This window comes from Ranitomeya imitator, chromosome 2, assembly GCF_032444005.1.
Source record: "Ranitomeya imitator isolate aRanImi1 chromosome 2, aRanImi1.pri, whole genome shotgun sequence".
Taxonomy (NCBI): Eukaryota; Metazoa; Chordata; class Amphibia; order Anura; family Dendrobatidae; genus Ranitomeya; species Ranitomeya imitator.
Genome location: NC_091283.1, coordinates 109,834,854 through 109,860,813, shown reverse-complemented (window position 1 = coordinate 109,860,813; position 25,960 = coordinate 109,834,854). Strand labels below are relative to the sequence as shown.

The 25,960-nt window shown below is 42.7% G+C and overlaps 1 protein-coding gene across 1 annotated transcript in view; it reads left to right on the top strand.

Annotated features, from left to right (window-relative positions):
• COL4A5 (collagen type IV alpha 5 chain) overlaps nt 1-25,960 on the top strand; it is a 263,094-nt gene that overhangs the window by 57,608 nt on the left and 179,526 nt on the right. Inside the window, exon 2 of the mRNA XM_069747143.1 lies at nt 19,347-19,400. Within this exon, the coding sequence (XP_069603244.1) occupies nt 19,347-19,400 (54 nt within the window). The remainder of the gene's footprint in view (nt 1-19,346; nt 19,401-25,960) is intronic.

Below are 25,960 nucleotides of genomic sequence, written 5' to 3'. Positions count from 1 at the left end.
GTCTGAGGTGACAGTCGAGTGGAAATCTGGACCTCTGCTTCCATATTGTTAACATGCACGTACTCACTCAAATATTACAATAATTCATCATTCCTAATAATAAATTCTGTATACGGTATTTCTCTTGTCGGGATGTCGACTCGTCACCCCTTCTCTACGTCTGTATATTTTCTGTTGCTTATTTGTCATATGAAATGTGGGTGAAATGTGATATTTTCCAGCTTTTTCTTTGTAAGTAGCAAGAGTCCTAATTTCACTTAATTGCTAGATCACATGCAAGGGGCTTTGCAGGCCAGCCCGCCTTAGATGAACTCTGACCTCTACGGGTCACTGGTCCCCAACTACTAGTTTTTCTCAGGCAATAATACATTTTCATACAATTGTTTTTTTTGTCAATTTACATACAATATGTATTTATAAAACCCATTCTTTTATGTAGCTCTATACATTAGGAGATAAACAATGTGGTGGTATAAGACCTATTCACATGCATTTCTGTATTTACTGAGAGCATCAAGAAGCTTTGCTGTGACTTAGGGTATAATTTATGTCTGCTCTGGATTAGGCAAATCTAGCACTTATTATGGGAATCATTCTCGATAATGTATCAAAATGTTTAGCCATTTCTATTTTGCACCCTGTATATCACATTGATTATTGTATTGGGCTTTTATTTTGGCACATTTTAATACAAAATAATGTCTAGTACATATACTGCATATACATATATTAACCAGTTGCATCAACGTTTAGAAGTTGTTTGCACCAAGCACAGTGTGTTGTGGAGTAAAAATATCCTTTTAGTGTGGTCCTTAGCTTCAGGTAATTTATATCCATTGGGTGGATATTGCAACACAGCAATAGACTGGTTATTATATAGGCCCAGGCCATATCTCCAGCTTCCTCTACGCCCCAATGCATACTATACTACTAACAGTTCCCAACCATTTATAAATGTATGGATATGATGTAAAAACTATTTTTTTCAGCTGTTAATAAAAATAAATCGTCCTTGGATTTTTTGAAGCTGTAGGAGCTTGTACAAATAATTGTGATGATTATCATTTTACAGGTCCCATTCATCATGAATATTGCCCACGTGTCTTTGTTAGCTCTTCATTACAGCGGTGTAGTGTGGGCTAGCAGCGCCCGATACAAGGCAAGAATTGGAACATTGATGCTCCCAAAGTCCAGTATTAAGCCCCTACTACCCCAAACACATTTAAATAAAATACTAATATAACTCGTAATTAAAGTAAAATGAATTTAATGGTAGTATTTTCAACCTTTCTCCCCAGATTTGAATTGTGGACCCCCCCTGTGTAATATGACTGAGTGGGCCCCGGCTATTCCCTCCCAGATTGTAACGTCGGTCCTAAGCAGGTTCTGCCCTGGGTAACAAGGCTGACGTGGCTGAAGTCACACAGCCGTTAATGGGTTATTCCCAATATAGTAGGTTTATGCAGTGCAGGGCTCTGCTATTGGCCCCATAGTCACTTAATGGGGCTGAGGCCGAGCATGTACACTTCCTATTCTAATGGGGCTGAGGCCGAGCATGTACACTTCCTATTCAGTCACTTAATGGGGCTGAGGCCGAGCATGTACACTTCCTATTCATTCATGAGAGGACTCTGCGTGACCCAGTTTATAGGTTCTAAAACCTAGTTCTGAAAATGGCTCTGGGTCCCAGAGGTTGAACACCTAGAAAAAAGTTAGTTATGCTACGATTAGCGGGAGCAGGGGATAACTTGACGTTGGTCTGACTTTCGGTACCCCCAGTGATACCCCTAGAACAAGGTTCTAGAACTCGAAAACTAGGCTATGCAGAGCATTGTCTTTGCCAGAGTTTGCCGAGCACTGGTGGTGTACTCACTTCCTATCTTGGAAATATCCATTAATGCATAGTTAGAAATAAAGTTCACCCAGTCTGCCGCAAGCTTGTACATGCACAATAAAAGCTCTAGTTGTGGACTATGCCAAGAGTCCTGTGAGTGAATACTGCACTCATTTCTCCTCCACCTCTCTCTACCTCACTCCACTCTTGGGTATTTATGCTAGGTGCATCCTGCCCCCAACCCTCCATCCTCAGTAAATCCCCGTAGCCCACTTTCCCTTCCAGAGGGAGGTAGGGCTGCTGATTGAAGCAATCTACCTTGTTGTAAAGGTGGTCTCAGTGTGGTTTTAAGCAGGTCACTGTCATCCATGTACTGCTCAATGCATTTGTATTGCTGCCTGCCTATGCAGAGTGCAGCAGCCTATGACAATGTCTTCTCCTGGGTTTGCGCTGTCCATAGGCAGGCAAATGTATGGAGATAAACGTTTTTTCTTGCGCTGCTGGTGAAATCCACCGAACAGACTCGGAAGATGAAGATGATTAAACGGCCGTTTTTATTTTTGAGGTTTATTCTGATCCCAGAGTGAATGTGCTCTCTGTCGTGCACTTTTTTTGGGCGTCACTTGGTTGAGGTGGACACTCAAACTCAGTCTACCACGTATGGTGTCCGCCTCATGTAGGTGTACACTCCTGAAAATGATGCACAGCAGAGTGCACGTTCGCTCTGACGTCATCATTACAGTCTATGGCCCCGTCGGTGCATGCGTCCGGACCCCTTTTTGCGTGGGATTTTGTACATATGCCCAGATGGGGACACACAACGCAAAGTGAATGCACCCTAACACTTTCATTTGCTACTTATTTGTGGAAGATAGTTTATTTCATGCAAGTCATCTACAATTTTTTTCTTTCTAGCCTGAAGGTAAATACAAGTGCTACAATCACAGATAATAGGAAATAAAAAAAAGTGTGTACAAGTAATAAAACAACATGTATACACCTTTCCATATCGTACAATGCAATCAGATACACTACGTGTCAGGTAATATTATACCGATCCTCAGGCTAACTCTTGGAAAACTTTCTCTGATTCTACAAACGAAAACCAGCAAAATGATGAAAATGTTCCTGGGAGAGACACATTCCGGTGTAACTTGTGATTGACTAGTATGAGAAGCATTCATGGCCCCAGGGCACTTGTCACAGCGCTCATACGACTTGTCATTACATTACACAGGGCCGGCCCCAGCCATGATACTGCATTCTAGAGGTGTCCAAACCACCTGTGTCACTGACAAACGGCCCTGCTGGGATCACGTCAGCCTCTTGGACTGCTGATGCAACCAACTGAATTTTTGCAATGAGCGTACAAGTAACACATCAGTTTGTCGCAGATTGTGAAAAACTGATGCGACTGATTCGTTATTTCGACGGATCCGACTAGCAGATCTGGCTAATTGGATCCGAAATAAATCGAAGCATGCTCAGTTAAAAAAAACAGAATTCATCTCCGGATTCCGTCATTTGACGGATGCGGCGCCCATTGGCTTCCATTTGAGCAAACGACGGACGGCGACGGATACATCGCTGTCCGATTTTTCAACGTACACAAAAAATGTTACCTTGTCCGTTATCTCCGGCCGTCTGCAAACAATTTTCGATGGCGAACGACGGATGAAACGTGAGGCCATCCGTCACAATTCGTCGCTAATACAAGTCTATGAGAAAAAAACGGATCCGGTGGCATCAGTCCCCGGATTCGTTTTCTCCTAAATTCGACGGATTGCGACTGATAGCAAAAAACTGATGTGTGAAAGGGCCCTAATAATCAAATAGGGCTGTAATATATCTATGAAAACGTATGTGCAAAATTGCCTTGCTTATTCTATACAGACTAAAAGAGAATTGGTCGCCAGCTTTCACAACATAAGCGACTCGGTATTATTAAAGGGGTTGTCCACTTTGAAGACTGCAGCTTATCAGTAGCCGCTTTTATGCTACAACACCTACATGACATAGTAATGTCACATGACCGTGAGATTAGACAGCGCTGACATTGTTGAAACGCTACCAGTTTAGGAGATACAGGTGTATCTCACAAAATTTGAATATTATCAAAAAGTTAATTTATTTCAGTTCTTCAAAACAAAAAGTGAAACTCAAATATTATATAGAGTCATTACAAACAGAGTGATCTATTTCAAGTGTTTATTTCTGTTAATGTTGATGATTTTTGCTTACAGCCAATGAAAACCCAAAAGTCATTGTCTCAGTAAATTAGAATACTTTATAACACCAGCTTGAAAATTGATATTAAAATCCAAAATGTTGGTCAAATGAAATGTATGTTCAGTAAATGCACTCAATACTTGTCAGGGCTCCTTTTACATCAGTTACTGTATCAATGCGGCATGGCATGGAGGCGATCAGCCTGTGGCACTGCTGAGGTGTTATGGAAGCCCAGGTTGCTTTGATAGCAGCCTTCAGCTCGTCTGCATTGTTGGGTCTGGTGTCTCATCTTCCTCTTGACAATACCCCATAGATTCTGTATTGGGTTATGGTCAGGCGAGTTTGCTGGCCAATCAAGCACAGTGATACTGTTGTTTTCAAACCAGGTATTGGTACTTTTGGCAGTGTGGACAGGTGCAAGGTTCTGCTGGAGAATGAAATTTCCATCTCCAAAAAGCATGTCGGCAGAGGGAAGCATGAAGTGCTAAAATTTCCTGGTAGACGGCTGCGCTGACTTTGGTCTTGATAAAACACAGTGGACCTACACCAGCAGATGACATGGCTCCCCAAACCATCACTGATTGTGGAAACTTCACACTAGACCTCACGCAGCTTGGATTGTGGCCTCTCCACTCTTCCTCCACACTGCGGGACCTTGATTTCCAAATGAAGTGCAAATTTTACTTTCCTTGTGGAGTGTGCCACTGACTGCCTTCTGGTCTTCTGTCAAGTCGGCAGTCTTCCAAATGATTGTGAAGTCTAAAAACGGGGGCTGCCGCGCTTATACAAGTGTGCCAGTGCACAACCTTAGTGACCATATGCCTGTAGTCATTGCACGTTCTGGAATTAATAGGACGGCACTTACTTGTGTGTGCACAAGTAAGTGCCGCCCTATTAATTCCAGAACGTGCAATGACTACAGACATATAGTCACTAAGGTTGTGCACCGGCACACCTGTATAAGCGCGGCACCCCTCCTTTTTTATTTTCACTTGAGACATTTGTTTGGGCAGATTTGCACATCCTATCTGCCAGGGTGCCAGCGGCTTATACATTACAGCGTAATAGGACAGCGCCAGTGTGATTTTGATTTACACAGATTGTGAAGTCTACTGAAACAGACTAAGGGGCCTTCTTAAATGCTTAGGAAGCCTTTGCAGGTGTTTTTTGTTAATTATTCTTACTGAGATAATGACTTTTGGGTTGTCATTGGCTATAACCCATAATCGTCAACATTAGCAGAAATAAACACTTGAAATAGATCACTCGGTTTGTAATAACTCTCTATAATGTATTAGTTTAATTTTTTTGTATTGAACTGAAATAAATTAACTTTTTTGATGATATTCTAATTTTGTGAGATGCACCTGTATGTGTTTGCTTGGTGCATATTAACATTTAACCCCTTAGTGAGAGAGCTAATTTGGGACTTAATGATCGGGCCAATTTTTACAATTCTGACTACTATCACATTTTGACGTTATAGCTCTAGAATGCTTCAACGTATCCTACTGATTCTCAGATTGTTTTTTTCGTGACATATTTTACATTTTGTTAGTGGTAACATTTCTTCAATATAACTTGCGTTTATTTATTAAAAGAATGGAAATTTGGCAAAATTTTTGTAATTTTGAAACTTTTAATTTTTGTACCCTTAAACAAGAGAGTGATGTCACACAAAATAGTTAATTTCCCACATGTCTACTTTACATCTGCACAATTTTGAAAACATAATGTTTTTTTGTTAGGACGTTATAAGGCTTAAAAGTTGACCAATGATTTCTCATTTTTCCAACAAAATTTACCAAACCACTTTTAGGGACCACCTCACATTTGAAGCGAGTTTGGGGGATCAATATAACAAAAATACCCAAAAGTGACACCATTCTAAAAACTGCACCACTCAAATTGCGCAATACCACATTCGAGAAGTTTATTAACCCTTCAGGTGCTTCGATAGAACTAAAGCAATGTGGAAGGCAAATATGAACATTTTACTTTTTTTCCACAAAAAAATTTACTTTGGAACCAAACTTTTTTATTTTGATAATGACAACAGGAGAAAATGGACCACAAAGTTTGTTGTGCAATTTCTCCTGAGTCCGCCGATACCCCATATGTGGGGCAAAGCCCCACTGTTTGGGCACATGGTAGGGCTCAGAAGGAAGGAGCACTGTTTGACTTTTTGAACTCAAAATTGTCTGGAATCAATGGTAGTTCCATGTCACGTTTGGAGACCCCCTAATGTACCTAAACAGTGGAAACCCTCAATTCTAACTCCAACCCTAACACAACCCTAACCCCAACACACCACTAACCCTAATCCCAACCCTAACCATAACCCTAACCCCAACACATCCCTAACCCCAACCCTAACCACAACCATAACCTCAACACAACAACCCTAACCCCAATGCAAGCCTAACCCTAGTCCCAACCATAACCCTAGCTAAACCCTAACCCTAGCTCTAACCCTAGCCCTAGTCCAACCCTAACCCTAGCTCTAGCCCTAATAGAAAAATGGAAATAAATATTTTTTTTTAATGTTACTATTTTGTACCTACCCAAGGGGGTGATAAAGGGGGTTTTGATTTACTATTTTTTTTTAAATTTTGATTACTGTGATAGACCCTATCACAGTGATCAAAATGAACCAATAGGAAAAATTTCCTTTTATTGCCGAGTGCCGGCCGGCAGATCTCGGCAGGCGCATTGCTCATGTAAGTATGTAGTGTTTTTTTTTTTTACGTTTACGTTGGTAACCAGGGTAAACATCGGGTTACTAAGCGCGGCCCTGCGCTTAGTAACCCGATGTTTACCCTGGTTACCAGGGGACTTCGCATAGTTGGTCGCTGGAGAGCTGTCTGTGTGACAGCTCTCCAGTGACCACACAGCGACGCTGCAGCGATCGGGATCATTGTCTAGATCGCTGCAGCGTCGCTTAATGTGACGGTACCTTTAGGCTGCCATCACACTAGCAGTATTTGGTCAGTATTTTACATCAGTATTTGTAGCCAAAACCAGGAGTGGGTGATAAATGCAGAAGTGGTGCATATGTTTCTATTATACTTTACCTCTGATTGTTCCACTCCTGGTTTTGTCTTACAAATACTGATGCAAAATACTGACCAAATACTGCTAGTGTGACGGCAGCCTGATAGTTGCACAGATTTATTTTTCTTTTTGAATAACATAATTTCCACGCCTACACATGTTCTTCTGTATTGCTCTATATTTTCTTTTTCCTGGAGTAACACCGTAGCTTATAAATTCTACCATCATGTTTCTTACCATCATTCAAGAGAAAATTTACAGCACCTTTTTCTCACCAGGATTGCACTGAACTTGTTCTCTCTGATTAAAGAAAGTAGTTGTTAGGAAAAGTAGAGGGAAATATAATGTCGTAATATTGTGGCTACTGTGCATGTTTGAAATTTAGGAACACATGGAGAGACGTGGCTCCCTCTAGTGTTCACCTATGGCTGTCTCAGGCATTGTTGTCCATTAGGAACATCCTGTTTTTTTTTTATCTTTTTTCCAGCTAGAACAGAAACACAAAGTTGTAAGGTCTAACAAAAGTGCATTTACTTGTAAATTGTGCAATAAGAATAATAAAATTAAAAAAACCATGACATTAATGCAGCTTGACAGAAGGCATGCCATTCTGGGGATCATGAACTTACACTAAGTAGTTCAATGTCAAAGATAACAATGGACACAACTTGAACTTTCTGGTTCAAAGTCGGTGTTATTCTCAATCAAGGATTCCCACCATTTATACCATACAATGGTGTAACGGGAGACAGAGCCCGCCGGCAGTGAGCTCTCGGTATTTGCTGCTATAATTTATAGTGTAATATTACATTTATACTTTTTGTAGTATCTGAAATTATAAATAAAACAACAGCAACCACAAAAGGGTGCTTCATTTCTATAAGGCTACATTGTCATCATGAGTTTTTAGTGATCTTTTCATGTTGCAGATTTTCTGCCCCACTTCTGCACCTATTATCTACTTTAAGCTACTTGTGTTTTTTTCATTGTGCATTTGAGTGCATTTTTTTTTACATGTTTTTAGCTTTTTTTCTGTTGGTGTTTTTTCTCACTCTTCACAAATAAAGCTGTTTTGTTTTTCATATTTCCTGGAATTTGGCTTTACCAAAATTTTATTGATACAATCATGTACGGATTATGTTAGTTTTTTGTGCGTTTCTGCAGAGTATATATGCACTAATCCAATGCATTCTATGTGGAAAATTTTCTCACAAAACTTTTGAAAAGGGCAAAAGTTTTCAAAAGCTTAGGTCCGTTTACAGTGAGTAAAAAAGAAAAAAAATGAAAAGCACATTGGGCATGATATCTCTATAAATCCTATCCGTTGATCTGTAGGATGCTGATTTTTTGGAGGATAGCAAAAATACACAGCATAAAAAAACTCAGCAAAAAGTCATAGTGGGGATGTAACCTAACTCTTCTACGAAAGCAACGGAGCTTTTACTATAGGCTAGGATGCAAAACCTGTTTTCTTGGCAGTAAAGAAGTGGCTTACAAAGAGCAGGTTTTGCTGCATTTTTTTCTGCGTTTTTCAGCTTTGCTTCCACCATAGGACCATTAACAATGCAAGGTGTTAGGTCACCAATGCATGACATATGTGGAACCATAAAACCATTTTGGAAAAATTGGCAATTTCATCAAATTATTTAGTGGAAAATGACAGCAGCGGAAGGGGAAATGGTCGGGAATAGTTTACCTAGTACATTGGCAGAGCATTGAGTTTGTAGGACACTGTTTACTTTCACACTTTGGTCGACCCTTGAGTTGATCATACATATTGTTTAATTTTACACCTTGGTCGGCCATTGTTTACTTTACACACCTCACTAATTTAATTAAACTGTACTAATCCTAACTGCCATCTAAGGTGAGGAGGCCAAGACATTATGGGTCAAACCTCGGAAAATCACAAAAGCTAAATAGGTTTCACATGCTGCAGTACCTGCTTTTTTCACTAAAAACTCAGCAAAACCTAATACCTGCATAAAAAATTGTTTTGCTGCATTTTTTTGCACTTACTCATGGCTTTCTATGAGTGAAGGAACGCTGCAAAAGAAGTGACATGCTGCAGTTTTCTAAAAATGCAACAGTTTTCCAATGCAGTAAGGAAAAAAAATAATGTGTGTGCATGAGATTTCTAAAATCTCATAGCTTTTGCTTCTACTGTAAAAAGCAGTTTAAAATTTGCATTAAAAAAGCAACGTGTGAACATAGCCTTAGTGATGAATTGTGATCTTGTAGATCTTTGGTACATTATTGATAAAGTAATAAAGGGAATGTTTTCTTAGTTTATGACTACCAGTTATATCTATATTCAGAAAGTCTCCTGAAACGATTTCCTTTTTTGTGACGCTCTTAACAGTTTTTTTTCTAGTGTAGGTGGCCCATACATATAGCAGTTTGCGCCGCACATAATATTCTGGCTTTTACCAAACAAATTTCAGCCTCAGTAAAGATCACAGCAGAGCGTTTGGGCGGGATTGTACTTTGCTGCACTCCAAGATCTTCAGTGACTACTTCAAAAACAGTTGGAAAGAGCTCTTCCTCTTCATGGTTTCCGGGGCATTTTTTTAATGGCATTTTTGGTCATTTTTAAACTCCATTGAGTAATGAAGAAACCATTGGTCAAAGACCAGGCCAAAATTAAATATGTATGTCTTTGTATCTTTGGAGGGAGTTTATTAGAAGTTATAGCTCTGTTTGAATCCCCGACGCGCGTTTCGCGTACAGCTTTCTCGAGGGGTATACATGCGTCGGGGATTCCGTCTGTACCTCACAGGTAATGTGCTATTGCCACTAGTGCAACATATATTTATCTGGGTTATCTACAGCCACGTTTGTCCCTCATGTTTGCCTTTTACAGCTGCTAGTCAGCCCTTCTATTTCATTAACTCTTGCACTTGCACTAAGACACTTTATCCACATATATGATGCAATACTTTTTTGTTCTAAATACGTACGCTGCATCTATTAGTCATTAGATATACTATTTGTGAACTTAATCTATTCTATAGGTCTCCTTGACCATTTAAAGAGGTTTTTTGCCCTTTTTGATACAAGTTCTTTTGATTTATCATCTGTTATTCACTGCTGTAGCTTTTTTAGATCATTATAACCCTTGGCGCATTTCCATATTGGTTAGGCCAATTTCATTTTGCACTACGTGTCCTCATAGTTTTATTGTAGTTTTGTTGTTATTTGCAAAAAAATTTTTAGATACACATTTTTAACAATGATCTCAATAAAGTGTTTTAATTTTAAAGGGAACCTGTCACCCCGTTTTTTGAGATTTAGATATAAATACTGTTAAATAGGGCCTGTGCTGTGCGTTACTATAGTGTATGTAGTGTACCCTGATTCCCCATGTATGCCGAGAAATACATTACCAAAGTCGGCGTTTTCACCTGTCAATCAGGCTGGTCTGGTCAGGTGGGCGTGTTCACAGCGTTCTTTTCTTCCCCAGGTTTCCGTTGGTGGCGTAGTGGTGTGCGCATGTCCAAGGTCCGGATTCCCTGTGCCCACGTGAAGACACAGCGCGCGATCTGCGCTGTCATTCCTTTAATCGGTGCGGGCGGCCATCTTCCTGGGGCCGCGCGTGCGCAGATGTAGTGCTCTGCTGCACGGGGCTTCAGGAAAATGGCCGCGGGATGCCGCGCGTGCGCAGAAGAGATCGCGGCGGCCATTTTCCCAAAGCCGAGATGCAAACTCGGCTTTGGGAAAATGGCCGCCGCGATCTCTTCTGCGCACGCGCGGCATCCCGCGGCCATTTTCCTGAAGCCCCGTGCAGCAGAGCACTACATCTGCGCACGCGCGGCCCCAGGAAGATGGCCGCCCGCACCGATGAAAGGAATGACAGCGCAGATCGCGCGCTGTGTCTTCACGTGGGCACAGGGAATCCGGACCTTGGACATGCGCACACCACTACGCCACCAACGGAAACCTGGGGAAGAAAAGAACGCTGTGAACACGCCCACCTGACCAGACCAGCCTGATTGACAGGCGAAAACGCCGACTTTGGTAATGTATTTCTCGGCATACATGGGGAATCAGGGTACACTACATACACCATAGTAACGCACAGCACAGGCCCTATTTAACAGTATTTATATCTCAATCTCAAAAAACGGGGTGACAGGTTCCCTTTAAGGCAATAGCTTTTTTTCTTTTTTTCTGATGTAGATTTTGTACTTGGTAGTTTCTATCCTTGTTTCATTAATTTTTAACAGCTTCATTAAGAGTCTATGGATAAGAAAAAGTTCAGACAGTCTACCTGTAGTGAAAAAAAAGGATAGGAAAAAAACTGAAACAACTAGGATGACACCTGAAAAATAAGAACAGTCCTTTTCTCCCAATGGTAACTGTCACATGGATGTGTGAATGTAGCCTTAAGGTACCGTCACACTTAGCGACGCTGCAGCGATACCGACAACGATCCGGATCGCTGCAGCGTCGCTGTTTGGTCGCTGGAGAGCTGTCACAGAGACAGCTCTCCAGCGACCAACGATCCCGAGGTCCCCGCTAACCAGGGTAAACATCGGGTAACTAAGCGCAGGGCCGCGCTTAGTAACCCGATGTTTACCCTGGTTACCAGCGTAAAAAAAACAAACAGTACATACTTACATTCAGCTGTCTGTCCCTTGCCGTCTGGTTCCTGCACTGACTGCTGGCCGTAAAGTGAAAGTGAAAGCACAGCACAGCGGTGAGTCACACAGCGGTGACTCACCGCTGTGGCTGTGCTCTGCTTTCACTTTACGGCCAGCAGTCAGTGCAGGAACCAGACGGCAAGGTTACCCTGGTTACCAGTGAAGACATCGCTGAATCGGTGTCACACACGCCGATTCAGCGATGTCTGCGGGGAGTCCAGCGACCAAATAAAGTTCTGGACTTTCTTCCCCGACCAGCGACAGCACAGCAGGATCCTGATCGTTGCTGCCTGTCACACTGGATGATATCGCTAGCGAGGACGCTGCAACGTCACGGATCGCTAGCGATATCGTCTAGTGTGACGGTACCTTTACACTATGTTTGTATTAAAGAGCTTAAATATGCAAATTGTCTCTTCAGCGAGGAAGAGAACCTGACCTTTGGGGCCACCTATAGGAGGGCGCAATCCTAAAAGTCACTATTGACCCTTTAACAAGCCTTGTCACATGACCTAGGATAAAAGCGAAACCAAAATCTCATTTTGCACACATGGTGTTTTGGGGAGTTGCTCATCATCGGCGCAAAGCATGAGATATGATTTGGCTGCATGAGAGTCTTCTAACTGGGATCTAAGGGTGCTTTCACATTGTGCTTTTCTTCAAGTTTGTGGGTTCCGTCAGGGCTTGCAGTCTACTATATTTGGGTGTCCTATCTTAAGCCCCGACAGGACCCACTGTTTGTAAAGAGAAATTGGCACACACTCGGTATTCTACGGGAGCGGGGTGCCGGTGTAGTGGACTGTGCAAGTCCTATATTAACAGGGAGAATAGAATACACCACACTCTCTATATATATATGATGCAATAATAGTGAAAATTTATTAGGGACATTAAACAGAAGATTCCATACGTGGAAAGCGACCAGAGGTTAAACTGATGTTTCGACTGTTCCCGAGTCTTAATCATATGATCGCTTAGAATGGGATAAATGGACAGTAGAGAGAAATCCCTTGAGGTTGGAGAGCAAACTCTTACTCAACGTATATGTTGGTATCTCTATTAGGTGTATGCCTCCAATAGCAGGGTCTGGCTGGCTTGTAGGATGAGCGGCGCTCCCGCGCCTGGCTGTGTTGGCCAGAGGTAGCCTGACTGCCATTAGGTCCCGAGATGACATCCTCAGACCCCTTGTGAGACCATATGCTGGTGCGGTTGGCCCTAGGTTCCTCCTAATGCAGGACAATGCCATACCTCATGTGGCTGGAGTGTGTCAGCAGTTCCTGCAAGATGAAGACATTGAAGCTATGGACAGGCCCATCTGTTCCCCAGACCTGAATCCGATTGTACACATCTGGGACATCATGTCTCGCACCATCCACCAACGTCACGTTGCACCACAGACTGTCCAGGAGTTGGCAGATGCTTTAGTCCAGGTCTGGGAGGAGATCCCTCAGGAGACCATCCGCAGCCTCATCAGGAGCATGCCCAGGCGTTGTAGGGAGGTCATACAGGCACGTGGAGGCCACACACAACATTGAGCATCATTTCCTTGTCTTGAGGCATTTCCACTGAAGTTAGATCAGCCTGTAACTTCATTTTCCACTTTGATTTTGAGCATCATTCCAACTTATTAGTTGTGATTTACGTTGATCATTTTTAGGTTTTATTGTTCTGAACACATTCAACTATGTAATGAATATAGATTTACAACTGCAATATTTCATTCAGAGATATCTAGGATGTGGGATTTTAGTGTTCTCTTAATTTTTTTTGAGCAGTGTATATAATGTTTTCGTTCTTCATGATATTAATATAAATATATTGTAATATATACCAATAAATGTAATAATAATAATGTGATTCATGATATATAGAAATGTATTTATACCTATATCATGAATCACATGAACATTATTATTACTACAAATCTAATAGTTTATTTCCCCTTATCTGTGCTGGATTGTATTGGTAGACTGATAACCTTTTGAATTTTATGCGAGCTGTAGGGCATGTGAAGTTTCAGGCTTGCTTGTTCTCCAGTGGGTAGCCTGGATCTGCTGACGCATCTCTTCCCTGGCTCCATTGTAACGTCTTGATCACAGATTAGTGCTGCTGCTGAGCCGGCATTTATCCCAGCTTTGAAGATTAATCAATTCTCGCATGTAGTGGGCTCATTATACTTCCAAGTTCTTCAACGTTTATTGGCTGTGTGAACTACCTTACGATAATAGTTTGCAAAGATCAAATCCTCATATTTAAACTTTTGATTGCTACAAATTTTTAAGTAGGGTAAAGCAACAGTGGCACAGACTCCTTTGTGTATATTTTTGGTGCAATCCTCTACGTATGAACACTTTACTACTCAGAGGGTAGCCTCAAATGTAACAACTCCCCCTTTCTCTAGCCTGACTTTATCCCCTTCCCGACCCATGACGCCACGTAGGCGTCATGAAAGTCGGTGCCAATCCGACCCATGACGCCTATGTGGCGTCATGGAAAGATCGCGTCCCTGCAGGCCGGGTGAAAGGGTTAACTCCCATTTCACCCGATCTGCAGGGACAGGGGGAGTGGTAGTTTAGCCCAGGGGGGGTGGCTTCACCCCCTCGTGGCTACGATCGCTCTGATTGGCTGTTGAAAGTGAAACTGCCAATCAGAGCGATTTGTAATATTTCACCCATTATAGCGGGTGAAATATTACAATCCAGCCATGGCCGATGCTGCAATATCATCGGCCATGGCTGGAAATACTAATGTGCCCCCACCCCACCGATCGCCCCCCCAGCCCCCCGATCTGGCCGGCTCCTCTCCGTCCAGTGCTCCGCTCCCCCCCGTGCTCTTGTCCGCTCCCCCCGTGCTCCAATCACCCCCCCGTGCTCCAATCACCCCCCCTGCACTCCGATCCACCCCCCCGGTGCTCCGTTCCACCCCCCCGTGCTCCATTCCAGCCCCCCCGTGCTCCATTCCAGCCCCCCCGTGCTCCGTTCCACCCCTCCCGCGCTCCGATTCCCCCCCCGTGCTCCGATCCCCCCCCCGTGCTCCGATCCCCCCCCCCCCGTGGTCCCCCCCACCCCATCATACTTACCGTTCCAGCCGGGGTCCCGTCCATCTTCTCCCTGGGCGCCGCCATCTTCCAAAATGGCGGGCGCATGTGCAGTCCGCCCGCCGAATCTGCCGGCCGGCAGATTCGTTCCAAAGTGCATTTTGATCACTGAGATAGATTATATCTCAGTGATCAAAATAAAAAAAATAATAAATTACCCCCCCCCCCTTTGTCACCCCCATAGGTAGGGACAATAAAAAAATAAAGAAATTTTTTTTTTCCACTAATGTTAGAATAGGGTTAGGGGTAGGGTTAGGGGTAGGGTTAGGGGTAGGGTTAGGGGTAGGGTTAGGGGTAGGGTTAGGGGTAGGGTTAGGGTTTCGGTATGTGCACACGTATTCTGGTCTTCTGCGGATTTTTCCGCTGCGGATTTGATAAATCCGCAGTGCTAAACCGCTGCGGATTTATGGCGGATTTACCGCGTTTTTTCTGCACATTTCACTGCGGTTTTACAATTGCGATTTTCTATTGGAGCAGTTGTAAAACCGCTGCGGAATCCGCACAAAGAAGTGACATGCTGCGGAATGTAAACCGCTGCGTTTCCGTGCAGTTTTTCCGCAGCATGTGTGCAGCGATTTTTGTTTCCCGTAGGTTTACATTGAACTGTAAGCTCATGGGAAACTGCTGCTTTTCCGCAGCATGTGCACATACCTTTAGAATTAGGCCTTGTGCACACGGTGCGGATTTGGCTGCGGATCCGCAGCGGATTGGCCGCTGCGGATTCGCAGCAGTGTTCCATCAGGTGTACAGTACCATGTAAACATATGAAAAACCAAATCCGCTGTGCGGAAAATACCGCGCGGAAACGCTGCATTGTATTTTCCGCAGCATGTCAATTCTTTGTGCGGATTCCGCAGCGTTTTACACCTGTTCCTCAATAGGAATCCGCAGGTGAAATCCGCACAAGAAACACTGGAAATCCGCGGAAAATCCGCAGGTAAAACGCAGTGCCTTTTACCCGCGGATTTTTCAAAAATGGTGCGGAAATATCTCACACGAATCCGCAACGTGGGCACATAGCCTTAGGGTTAGGGTTGGAATTAGGGTTGTGGTTAGGGTTGTGATTAGGGTTATGGCTACAGTTGGGATTAGGGTTAGAGGTGTGGGGGGCTTAGTGTTGGAGTTAGAATTGAGGGGTTACCACTGGTTAGGCACATCAGGGGTCTCCAAACGCAACATGGCGCCACCATTGATTCCAGCCAATCTCGTATTCAAAAAGTCAAATGGTGCTCCCTCACTTCCGAGCCCTGACGTGTGCCCAAACAGTGGTTTACCCCCACATATGGGGTACCAGCATACTCAGGATAAACTGCGCAACAATTACTGGGGGTCCAATTTCTCCTGTTACCCTTGTGAATCTAAAAAAATGCTTGCTAAAACAAAATTTTTGAGGAAAGAAAAATGATTTTTTATTTTCACGGCTCTGCGTTGTAAACGTCTGTGAAGCACTTGGGGGTTCAAAGTGCTCACCACATATCTAGATAAGTTCCTTGGGGGGTCTAGTTTCTAAAATGGGGTCACTTGTGGGGGGTTTCTACTGTTTAGGCACCCCAGGGGCTCTGCAAACGCAATGTGACACCCGCAGACCATTCCATCAAAGTCTGCATTTCAAAAGTCACTACTTCCCTTCTGAGCCCCGACGTGTGCCCAAACAGTGGTTTACCCCCACACATGGGGTATCAGCGTACTCAGGAGAAACTGGACAACAACTTTTGGGGTCCAATTTCTCCTGTAACCTTTGGGAAAATAAAAAATTCTGGGCTAAATAATTATTTTTGAGGAAAGAAAACGTATTTATTATTTTCACGGCTCTGCATTATAAACTTCTATGAAGCACTTGGGGGTTCAAAGTGCTCACCACATATCTAGATAAGTTCCTTGGGGGGTCTAGTTTCTAAAATGGGGTCACTTGTGGGGGGTTTCTACTGTTAAGCCACATCAGGGGCTCTGCAAACGCAACGTGACGCCCACAGAGCATTCCATCAAAGTCTGCATTTCAAAACGTCACTACTTCACTTCCGAGCCCCGGCATGTGCCCAAACAGTGATTTACCCCCACATATGGGGTATCAGCGTACTCAGGAGAAACTGGACAACAACTTTTGGGGTCAAATTTCTCCTGTTACCCTTGGGAAAATAAAAAATTGCAGGCTAAAAGATCATTTTTGAGAAAATAATTTTTTTTTTTATTTTCATGGCTCTGCGTTATAAACTTCTGTGAAGCACTTGGGGGTTCAAAGTCCTCACCACACATCTAGATTAGTTCCTTTGGGGGTCTAGTTTCCAAAATGGGGTCATTTCTGGGGGATCTCCAATGTTTAGGCACACAGGGGCTCTCCAAACGTGACATGGTGTCCGCTAATGATTGGAGCTAATTTTCCATTTAAAAAGCCAAATGGCGTGCCATCCCTTCCGAGCCCTGCCGTGCGCCCAAACAGTGGTTTACCCCCACATATGGGGTATCAGCCTACTCAGGACAAACTGGACAACAATATTTGGGGTCCAATTTCTCCTATTATCCTTGGCAAAATAGGAAATTCCAGGCTAAAAAATCATTTTTGAGGAAAGAAAAATTATTTTTTATTTTCATGGCTCTGCGTTATAAACTTCTGTGAAGCACCTGGGGGTTTAAAGTGCTCAATATGCATTTAGATAAGTTCCTTGGGGGGTCTAGTTTCCAAAATGGGGTCACTTGTGGGGGAGCTCCAATGTTTAGGCACACAGGGGCTCTCCAAACGCGACATGGTGTCCGCTAACAATTGGAGCTAATTTTCCATTCAAAAAGTCAAATGGCGTGCCTTCCCTTCCGAGCCCTGCTGAGTGCCCAAACAGTGGTTTACCCCCACATATGAGGTATCGGCGTACTCGGGAGAAATTGCCCAACAAATTTTATGATCCATTTTATCCTACTGCCCATGTAAAAATGAAAAAATTGAGGCGAAAAGAATTTTTTTGTGAAAAAAAAGTACTTTTTCATTTTTACAGATCAATTTGTGAAGCACCTGAGGGTTTAAAGTGCTCACTAGGCATCTAAATAAGTTCCTTGGGGGGTCTAGTTTCCAAAATGGGGTCACTTGTGGGGGAGCGCCAATGTTTAGGCACACAGGAGCTATCCAAACGCGACATGGTGTCCGCTAACGATGGAAATAATTTTTCATTCAAAAAGTCAAATGGCGCTCCTTCCCTTCCGAGCCTTACCATGTGCCCAAACAGTGGTTTACCCCCACATGTGAGGTATTGGTGTACTCAGGAGAAATTGCCCAACACATTTTAGGATCCATTTTATCCTGTTGCCCATGTGAAAATGAAAAAATTGAGGCTAAAAGAATTTATTTGTGAAAAAAAAGTACTTTTTCATTTTTACGGATCAATTTGTGAAGCACCTGGGGGTTCAAAGTGCTCACTATGCATCTAGATAAGTTCCTTGGGGCATCTTGTTTCCAAAATGGGGTCACTTGTGGGGGAGCTCCAATTTTTAGGCACACGGGGGCTCTCCAAACGCAACATGGTGTCCGCTAAAGAGTGGAGCCAATTTTTGATTCAAAAAGTCAAATGGCGCTCCTTCCCTTCCAAGCCCTGCCGTGTGCCCAAACAGTGGTTTACCCCCACATATGAGGTATCAGCCTACTCAGGACAAATTGGACAACAACTTTCGTGGTTCAGTTTCTCCTTTTACCATTGGGAAAATAAAAAAATTGTTGCTAAAAGATAATTTTTGTGACTAAAAAGTTAAATGTTCATTTTTTTCTTCCATGTTGCTTCTGCTGCTGTGAAGCACCTGAAGGGTTAATAAACTTCTTGAATGTGGTTTTGAGTACCTTGAGGGGTGCAGTTTTTAGAATGGTGTCACTTTTGGGTATTTTCAGCCATATAGACCCCTCAAACTGACTTCAAATGTGAGGTGGTCCCTAAAAAAAATGGTTTTGTAAATTTCGTTGTAAAAATGACAAATCGCTGGTCAAATTTTAACCCTTATAACTTCCTAACAAAAAAAAATTTTGTTTCCAAAATTGTGCTGATGTAAAGTAAACATGTGGGAAATGTTATTTATTAACTATTTTGTGTCACATATCTCTCTGGTTTAACAGAATAAAAATTCAAAATGTGAAAATTGCGAAATTTTCAAAATTTTAGCCAAATTTCCATTTTTATCACAAATAAACGCATAATTTATTGACCTAAATTTACCACTAACATGAAGCCCAATATGTCACGAAAAAACAATCTCAGAACCGCTAGGATCCGTTGAAGCGTTCCTGAGTTATTACCTCATAAAGGGACACTGGTCAGAATTGCAAAAAATGGCCAGGTCTTTAAGGTCAAAATAGGCTGGGTCATGAAGGGGTTAAATTCCATTATTCCATGCGTATTTCTCCAAATCCTTCTGCTTTACAGAGCCTCATGAATGGACGTTTGATGCGTTTTTCTATATTGATGTCAAATGTTAACAGAGTTCAAAAAAATAGTTGATTGTTGTTTTTTTTTCACAGGCTTGTCAGGGATGTACATCAAAATGCGACTGCAGTGGCGTGAAGGGGGACAAGGTAATTCTTATCTGGCTAACCCTTTGCCATCTACACTATGTACAGTATAATAATTGCTGTAGCCTTATAGCGGGGTCCATTAATTATAACTTGCATACTTGCCAAAAGTCCTGATTTTTCACGGCCTATACTAACCGTGCCCTAAAATGTTTGTTTTGGGTGTACCTAGTTTGTCCTGAGTCAAATGGAAGCTCGACTCTAAAAACAAACCTAAAATAAGAAAAAAAAAATTACTGTGTCCATTGTTATTCTATGGGGCATCTCAGATCTGTGATTATTTTCTCATGCTGACACAGTGAGAACAATCTCCGCATGCTGCGATTGGTAGCGAGACTCAGCTCACTCGCACCCATACAAGCCTATGGGTGTGAGTGAAACATCGGATATCACCCGAGTACAGTGCGATTCCCACCGATGCCGGCAGCGGAGGAGATAGAGAAATTTACTTTCTCCATCTCCTCCTTAGCTATGCTCAGATTCTGTCATGCAATAGGATCAGAGCACAGTAGTATGACACTCCGCTCCCGATCGCAGCAGAGCAGGAACCAAGGGTCATTAGCATATTGCATCCGATGCTATAAGCAAGTGTGACTCCGCCTAAATGTCCTGATTTGGGACTATGCATGCTGGTATGAGCGTGGACTTGGTTTCTGGTATCCAGGTATTTTTTATATACAGTGCCTTGAAAAAGTATTCACACCCTATTAACTTTTCCACATTTTTTCACATTACACCCGTAAAGTTAAATGTATTTTATTTGGATTTTATGTGATATACAAACACAAGGTAGCAAGTATTTGGGAAGTATACACAAAATACATGGTTTTCTCAATATTTAACAAATATATAAATAAATATGAATAATGTGACTTGCATTTGTCTTCAGCCCATCTGAGTCAATATTTTGTAGGACCGCCTTCTGCTGCAAATACTAGGATATTACTTTTGGGTTATGCCTCTACCAGCTTTGCACATGTAGAGACTGAAATTTTTGCGCATTCTTTTTTGCAAACTTGCTCAGTGAGATTCGATGGCGGGCATTTGTGAATATAAATTTTCAACTCTTGCCATAGATTCTCAATGGGATTTAGGTCTGGACTGTGACTGGGCCATTCACACACGTGAATAAGCTTTGTTCTAAATCATCCATTGTAGGTCTGGCCGGAGGTTTATGTTCGTTGTCTTGCTGGAAGATAAACCTACCCTCCAGTCTCTTGTATTTTGTTGCCTCTAATAGGTTTTCCTCCAGGATTGACCTCTATTTAGCTTCATCCATTTTCCCATCAACTCTGACCAGAAAAACATTGATTGATGGTGGGGATGGTGTTTTCCGGGTTATGTGCAGTGTTAGTTCTCTGTCACATACAATATTTTGAATTTAGCTCTAAAACTTCTACTTTGGACTCATCTGACCAAAGCACCTTCTTCCACATGCTAGTTGTGTCCCCTACATGGATTTTTGCAAACTGCAAATAGGACTTCTTATGGCTTGCCTTCTAAAATGGTTTTATTCTTGCCGTTCTTCCATAAAGGCCAGATTTATTGCATACTGTATACGAGTAATATTTGTCCTATGGACAGATTATCCCACATGAACTGTGGATCTCAGCAGTTCCTCCAGAGTGACCATGGGCCTCTTGGCTGCTTCTCTGATTAGTGCTCTTCTTGCTTGGGATGTCCGCTTAGGTGGACAGCCATGTCTTGGTAGGTTTGCAGTTGTTCCATACTCCTTCCGTTTCTGGATGATGAAGTGAACAGTGCTCTGTGAGATGTTGAGAGCTTGGGCTATTTTTTTAAAAAAACCTAACTCAGCTTTACTCTTCTACTAAACTTTATCCCTGACCTGTCTGGTGTGTTCCTTAGTTTTGGTGATATGTTTGATCCCTAATGTTCTCAAACAAACCTCTTGAGACCTTCACAGAACAGCTGTAGTTATACTGAGAATAAAATACACACATGTGGACAGAAATTACTAATTATGTCACGTCTAGAGTCATTTGGTCTCTCAGGATTTTAGTTGGGGGCTATCAGACTACCGGGGACTGAATACAAATGCACGTTACAATTTTCAAATATATATTGAAAATATTTAGAAAACCATGTATCATTTCCTTTACACTTCACAATACTTAGTGTTGGTATATCACAAAATCCCAAATAAATACATTTATGTTTGCAGGTATTACATGAAAATATTTGGAAAAGTTCATGGAGTATGAATACTTTTTCAAGGCACTGTATCTGCATCTCTGACATGTACTAGTTACATGACAGTGTCAGTACAGTGTGAACAGAACCTGTATAACCTGCATAAGCAAAACTTGAGCTTTTGCCATAGCGACTTTGGCACCCTCTTATTGAGGTTAGTAGCACATGCATACTACTTTGCCAGTAATGATCAAGTCAGCTTTTAATCCTAGGTACCCGCAGGCTAGTAACAATTCAGGAGGATAAAAAAAGACTGTACAAGCTTGAGCGACAGACAGTTACTCATTTAATTGTTTCTTTAATAATAAAAAGCTGCTTCTACAGGGAGTAAAACAAAGCTGAGATATTGTCAGGAGACTTCAAAGGTGCTGAGGTGGGATGCACACAACGCTTCGGGCTTTGGCAACGTGGCAATGTGTATCTCGTGCCAGCCAAAGCATTGTGGCATAGCTGTTTGAACTTGTCATTTTCTGTATATTTTCCAACTTTTTATAATATAACTTGATAGAAATGTATATAAAATAAACAGTAATAATCATTTTACGAAGTGTTCCCATTACAATAAATACCTCTGTCCTATCTACCTGTGCTGTAGAGTTTCCATATATGAACAAGTGCAACCCATATTGTACATGCTGTCCGATCTAGGGACAGCTCAGCATAGAGGAGGAGAAGCTGAGCGGAATGATATACAGGTGTGTTATAAAAGAGTCAGGACAGCTTGTATTTTATTCATTAAAATCCTAGGTGTTTGTCTACATACATGAGTCCAGTGGGCGGTCCTACTGGTGATTGACAGCTATCTGCATGTACTCATACCGGGAGGACGCTCAGTCACTAGATGGACCGTCCACTGGACTCCTATGCATACAGACACCAGAGATGCCAATGAATAAGATCCAAGGTTTACCGAAACGTTTCCCACAGAACGTGCATCAATCTGTTTAGCTTTCTCTATAACATCCTACCTGCAGATCAGATACAATTTTCAACATGACCGGTTCTCTTCATTCAAATGTCATTTTTTTGGGTTTTGCATTCAAGAAAAAGCCGACCTATGTTATTGTGGACCTTATTTTCAACCTTATTTGTTATCCATTTTTAAAATGAGTGTGGTATTGTTTTTTCTCATATTTTTTCCCCCAAGCTTCCCTTATCTATTAAAAGGAATCTGTCAGCAGGTTTTTGCTGTATAATCTGAGAGTAGAATACAATTGGGTAAGAAATCCTGATTCCAGGGATGTCACTTGCTGGACTGCTTGGTGTAGTTTTGATAGGATACCTGTTTTATCTGATGTAAACATATTACCCAAGCCCATACCCTCAAACTTGGGGCGGGCAACACTGTACTCAATACATAGACATACTGACCAACAGATCGGTTATTAAACCGTACGCTGAATCAAAAAGTGTTTATGCTTTTTTTTCTTAAAAGGTTATAGCTTTATTGAAATACACATAAAAGTCGTTTAAAACAATACCTCTGAACCACATTAATGAAAAATAACTGGCAGGTAAGCGTTTACAGCAAGTATAAATTATACAGATCACCAATAATTCAGATGGAAAATTCTTAATAGTTTTGCACCTTTGGGTCTAGTATCCACCTTTTTAGGTAGCAATATACTGTGCTGGAATTATAAAGACTATAGTCTCTTTTCATGCACCATACACCTTACTAAATATACCAGAGGAGGAGGCAATATACAATATTGGTACAATTTCTTTACAACCACTATAGTGCAACACTGCTATGAATAATTTGGTATTCCAAAATCACTGCAGCTATATTTAAGCTAATACAGCATTCCACTGTCCAAGTGCTTTCACTATTTAATAAATGGAGCTATATGTAACGCAATACCATTCACCTAGTCCTCCAATATATAAGCACTATAAGCCAATATCATATTATACCTTCTAACAGGTTGTCCTTACTGTTATTCAAATGCTACCAGCAGCATGAGAGGATACATGAACACTCACAAAACTAAATAAACCAATCAAATACATATTACCCCGAGAATCGGTGATCCTTGCTTGTCAGCCGCGTGGCACGCTACTCCTTGCCAAACCCCGACGCGCGTTTCGCGACAGCTTCCTCTTGGGGGCGTGTCCATAATGAGGCGTCGCAGAGCCTTTAACCACCCATGGATGTCCATAATGAGGCGTCGCAGAGCCTTTAACCACCCATAGCACTATAGTGGTTGTAAAGAAATTGTACCAATATTGTATATTGCCTCCTGTATATTTAGTAAGGTGTATGGTGCATGAAAAGAGACTATAGTCTTTATAATTCCAGCACAGTATATTGCTACCTAAAAAGGTGGATACTAGACCCAAAGGTGCAAAACTATTAAGAATTTTCCATCTGAATTATTGGTGATCTGTATAATTTATACTTGCTGTAAACGCTTACCTGCCAGTTATTTTTCATTAATGTGGTTCAGAGGTATTGTTTTAAACGACTTTTATGTGTATTTCAATAAAGCTATAACCTTTTAAGAAAAAAAGCATAAACACTTTTTGATTCAGCGTACGGTTTAATAACCGATCTGTTGGTCAGTATGTCTGTTTTATCTGATGTAGATGTAGCAGAGCTTAGTCTTCTGAGTTGTGTATAACCCACCCACACCCTTGATTGGCAGCTTCCTGTGTACACTGTTCATTGGCAGAAAGCTGCCAATCAGCGGTATGGGCGGGGTTAGATGGATTAGACTGAGGCCGGCGTCACACTCAGCGTATGAAAATACGGTCCGTTTTTTACGGCTGTAATACGCAGAAATGTTCCCAAAATAGTGATCCATCTGTCATCCGTAGGCAGGGTGTGTCAGCGTATTTTGCGCATGTCCTCCATATGTAATCCGTATGGCATCCGTACTGCGAGAAGCCTGGGAACTTTTCAGAATATTTTCCCAGGCTCGAGTTCATATGAGTTCATCCAGCAGAGGGCGCATCGCCGCGACTCGAGGTAACTACAGGTCATTCTCCTGCATTCCATTCATTCCCCGGGTTTTTACAGTCAGGAGCACAGCTGCATTAGCAGAGCTCCTGGGTGTAAAATGATTTAACCCCTTCAGATGGATTTACAGTGTGGGACAAGACTGAACGACGGAAGCAGTAGCGTAGCTACTGGAGGGGCAGAGGGGGCCATTGCCCCTGGCCCAGTCACCTGAAGGGGCCCACCGGGAGATCCACTGCCGGGTCGGAGGTGTCAGGGAGAGAGCAGCACATTGCCGGCTGCAGAGCCCCCCTCCGTGCAGAGTGCGATGTGGTCTCACCCAAGGAGTCTCTTCCTGGCTGGCAGCAGCAGATGCAGTTACTTTCTGGCTGTGCACGCTTGGTTTGGCTGAGGCACGCTGGGTCCTAGTGCCCTCCTTGCATCTATCTGGACACTTCCTGGTTCTCCTCACCGTCTGCCTGAAAAGTTCATCAGTAAGTGGGGATGGAGTTTATTAGAGTAATTCGGTTTAGGCATATCATGGTCACTGTGGGGGTGAATGTGAGAGGATAGTGGTATTGTAGGGGCTGAAGTGGGAAAGGAGGACAGGGCACTGTGGAGTAAATGTGAAACGATGGGGGTTATTGTGGTTGTGCAGGGGGACAGGGCACTGTGGGGGTAAATGAGAGAGGGTGGTGGTATTGTGGGAGGGAGACAGGGCACTGTGGGGGTGAATGGGAGAGTTTGAGGGTATTATGAGGGCTGACGTGGGTGAGAGGGCACTGGGGGGCTGATTATTATCATACTGTTTAATGTTATGAGATATTCACTCTGTTAGGAGTCGAGTTTCCTCTGCTGCACAGAGGGAATCTCGATCCGTGTCTGCTGCGGTCTCCCATTCGGCATCGGCCGCAGCGGGGTCTGCTCAGCGGAGGCGTCGCTCCCAGCATCTCGCTGGGACTGATTCTGTGCAAAGGGTTACTGCTGCCTTTTCTGGCTCTCCTGTTGTACCCTGCACTGATCTGCGGCGAGCGGGCTTCTCTGGGACTAAGTCCTTATTTGCACACACTGAGCATGCCCAGGGCAAGATCTCCCGTTGGAGATTGAGGGTCACATGCTCAGGTACTGCAGCACGTCCCATTGGTCCTCCAGGAAGGTCCTGAAAGGGCAAAACTTCGGTAGCAGCTTCCTGTGCTGCAACTATATAAGCTGCGCATGACTGCACGGCCATGCGCTAGTATTGTCTTGAAAATATATGTGTGTGTGTAGATGGATGTATGTCGAAGGATGAAAGCTCCTAAATATCCCTCCCTAGTGTTGTTGTCTGTTTGCGGATGATGGTAGCTATCTAGCGCCCGACTAGCCATCAGCACAAAACACACATAACAGCGTCTAGTTACTGTGACCGCCT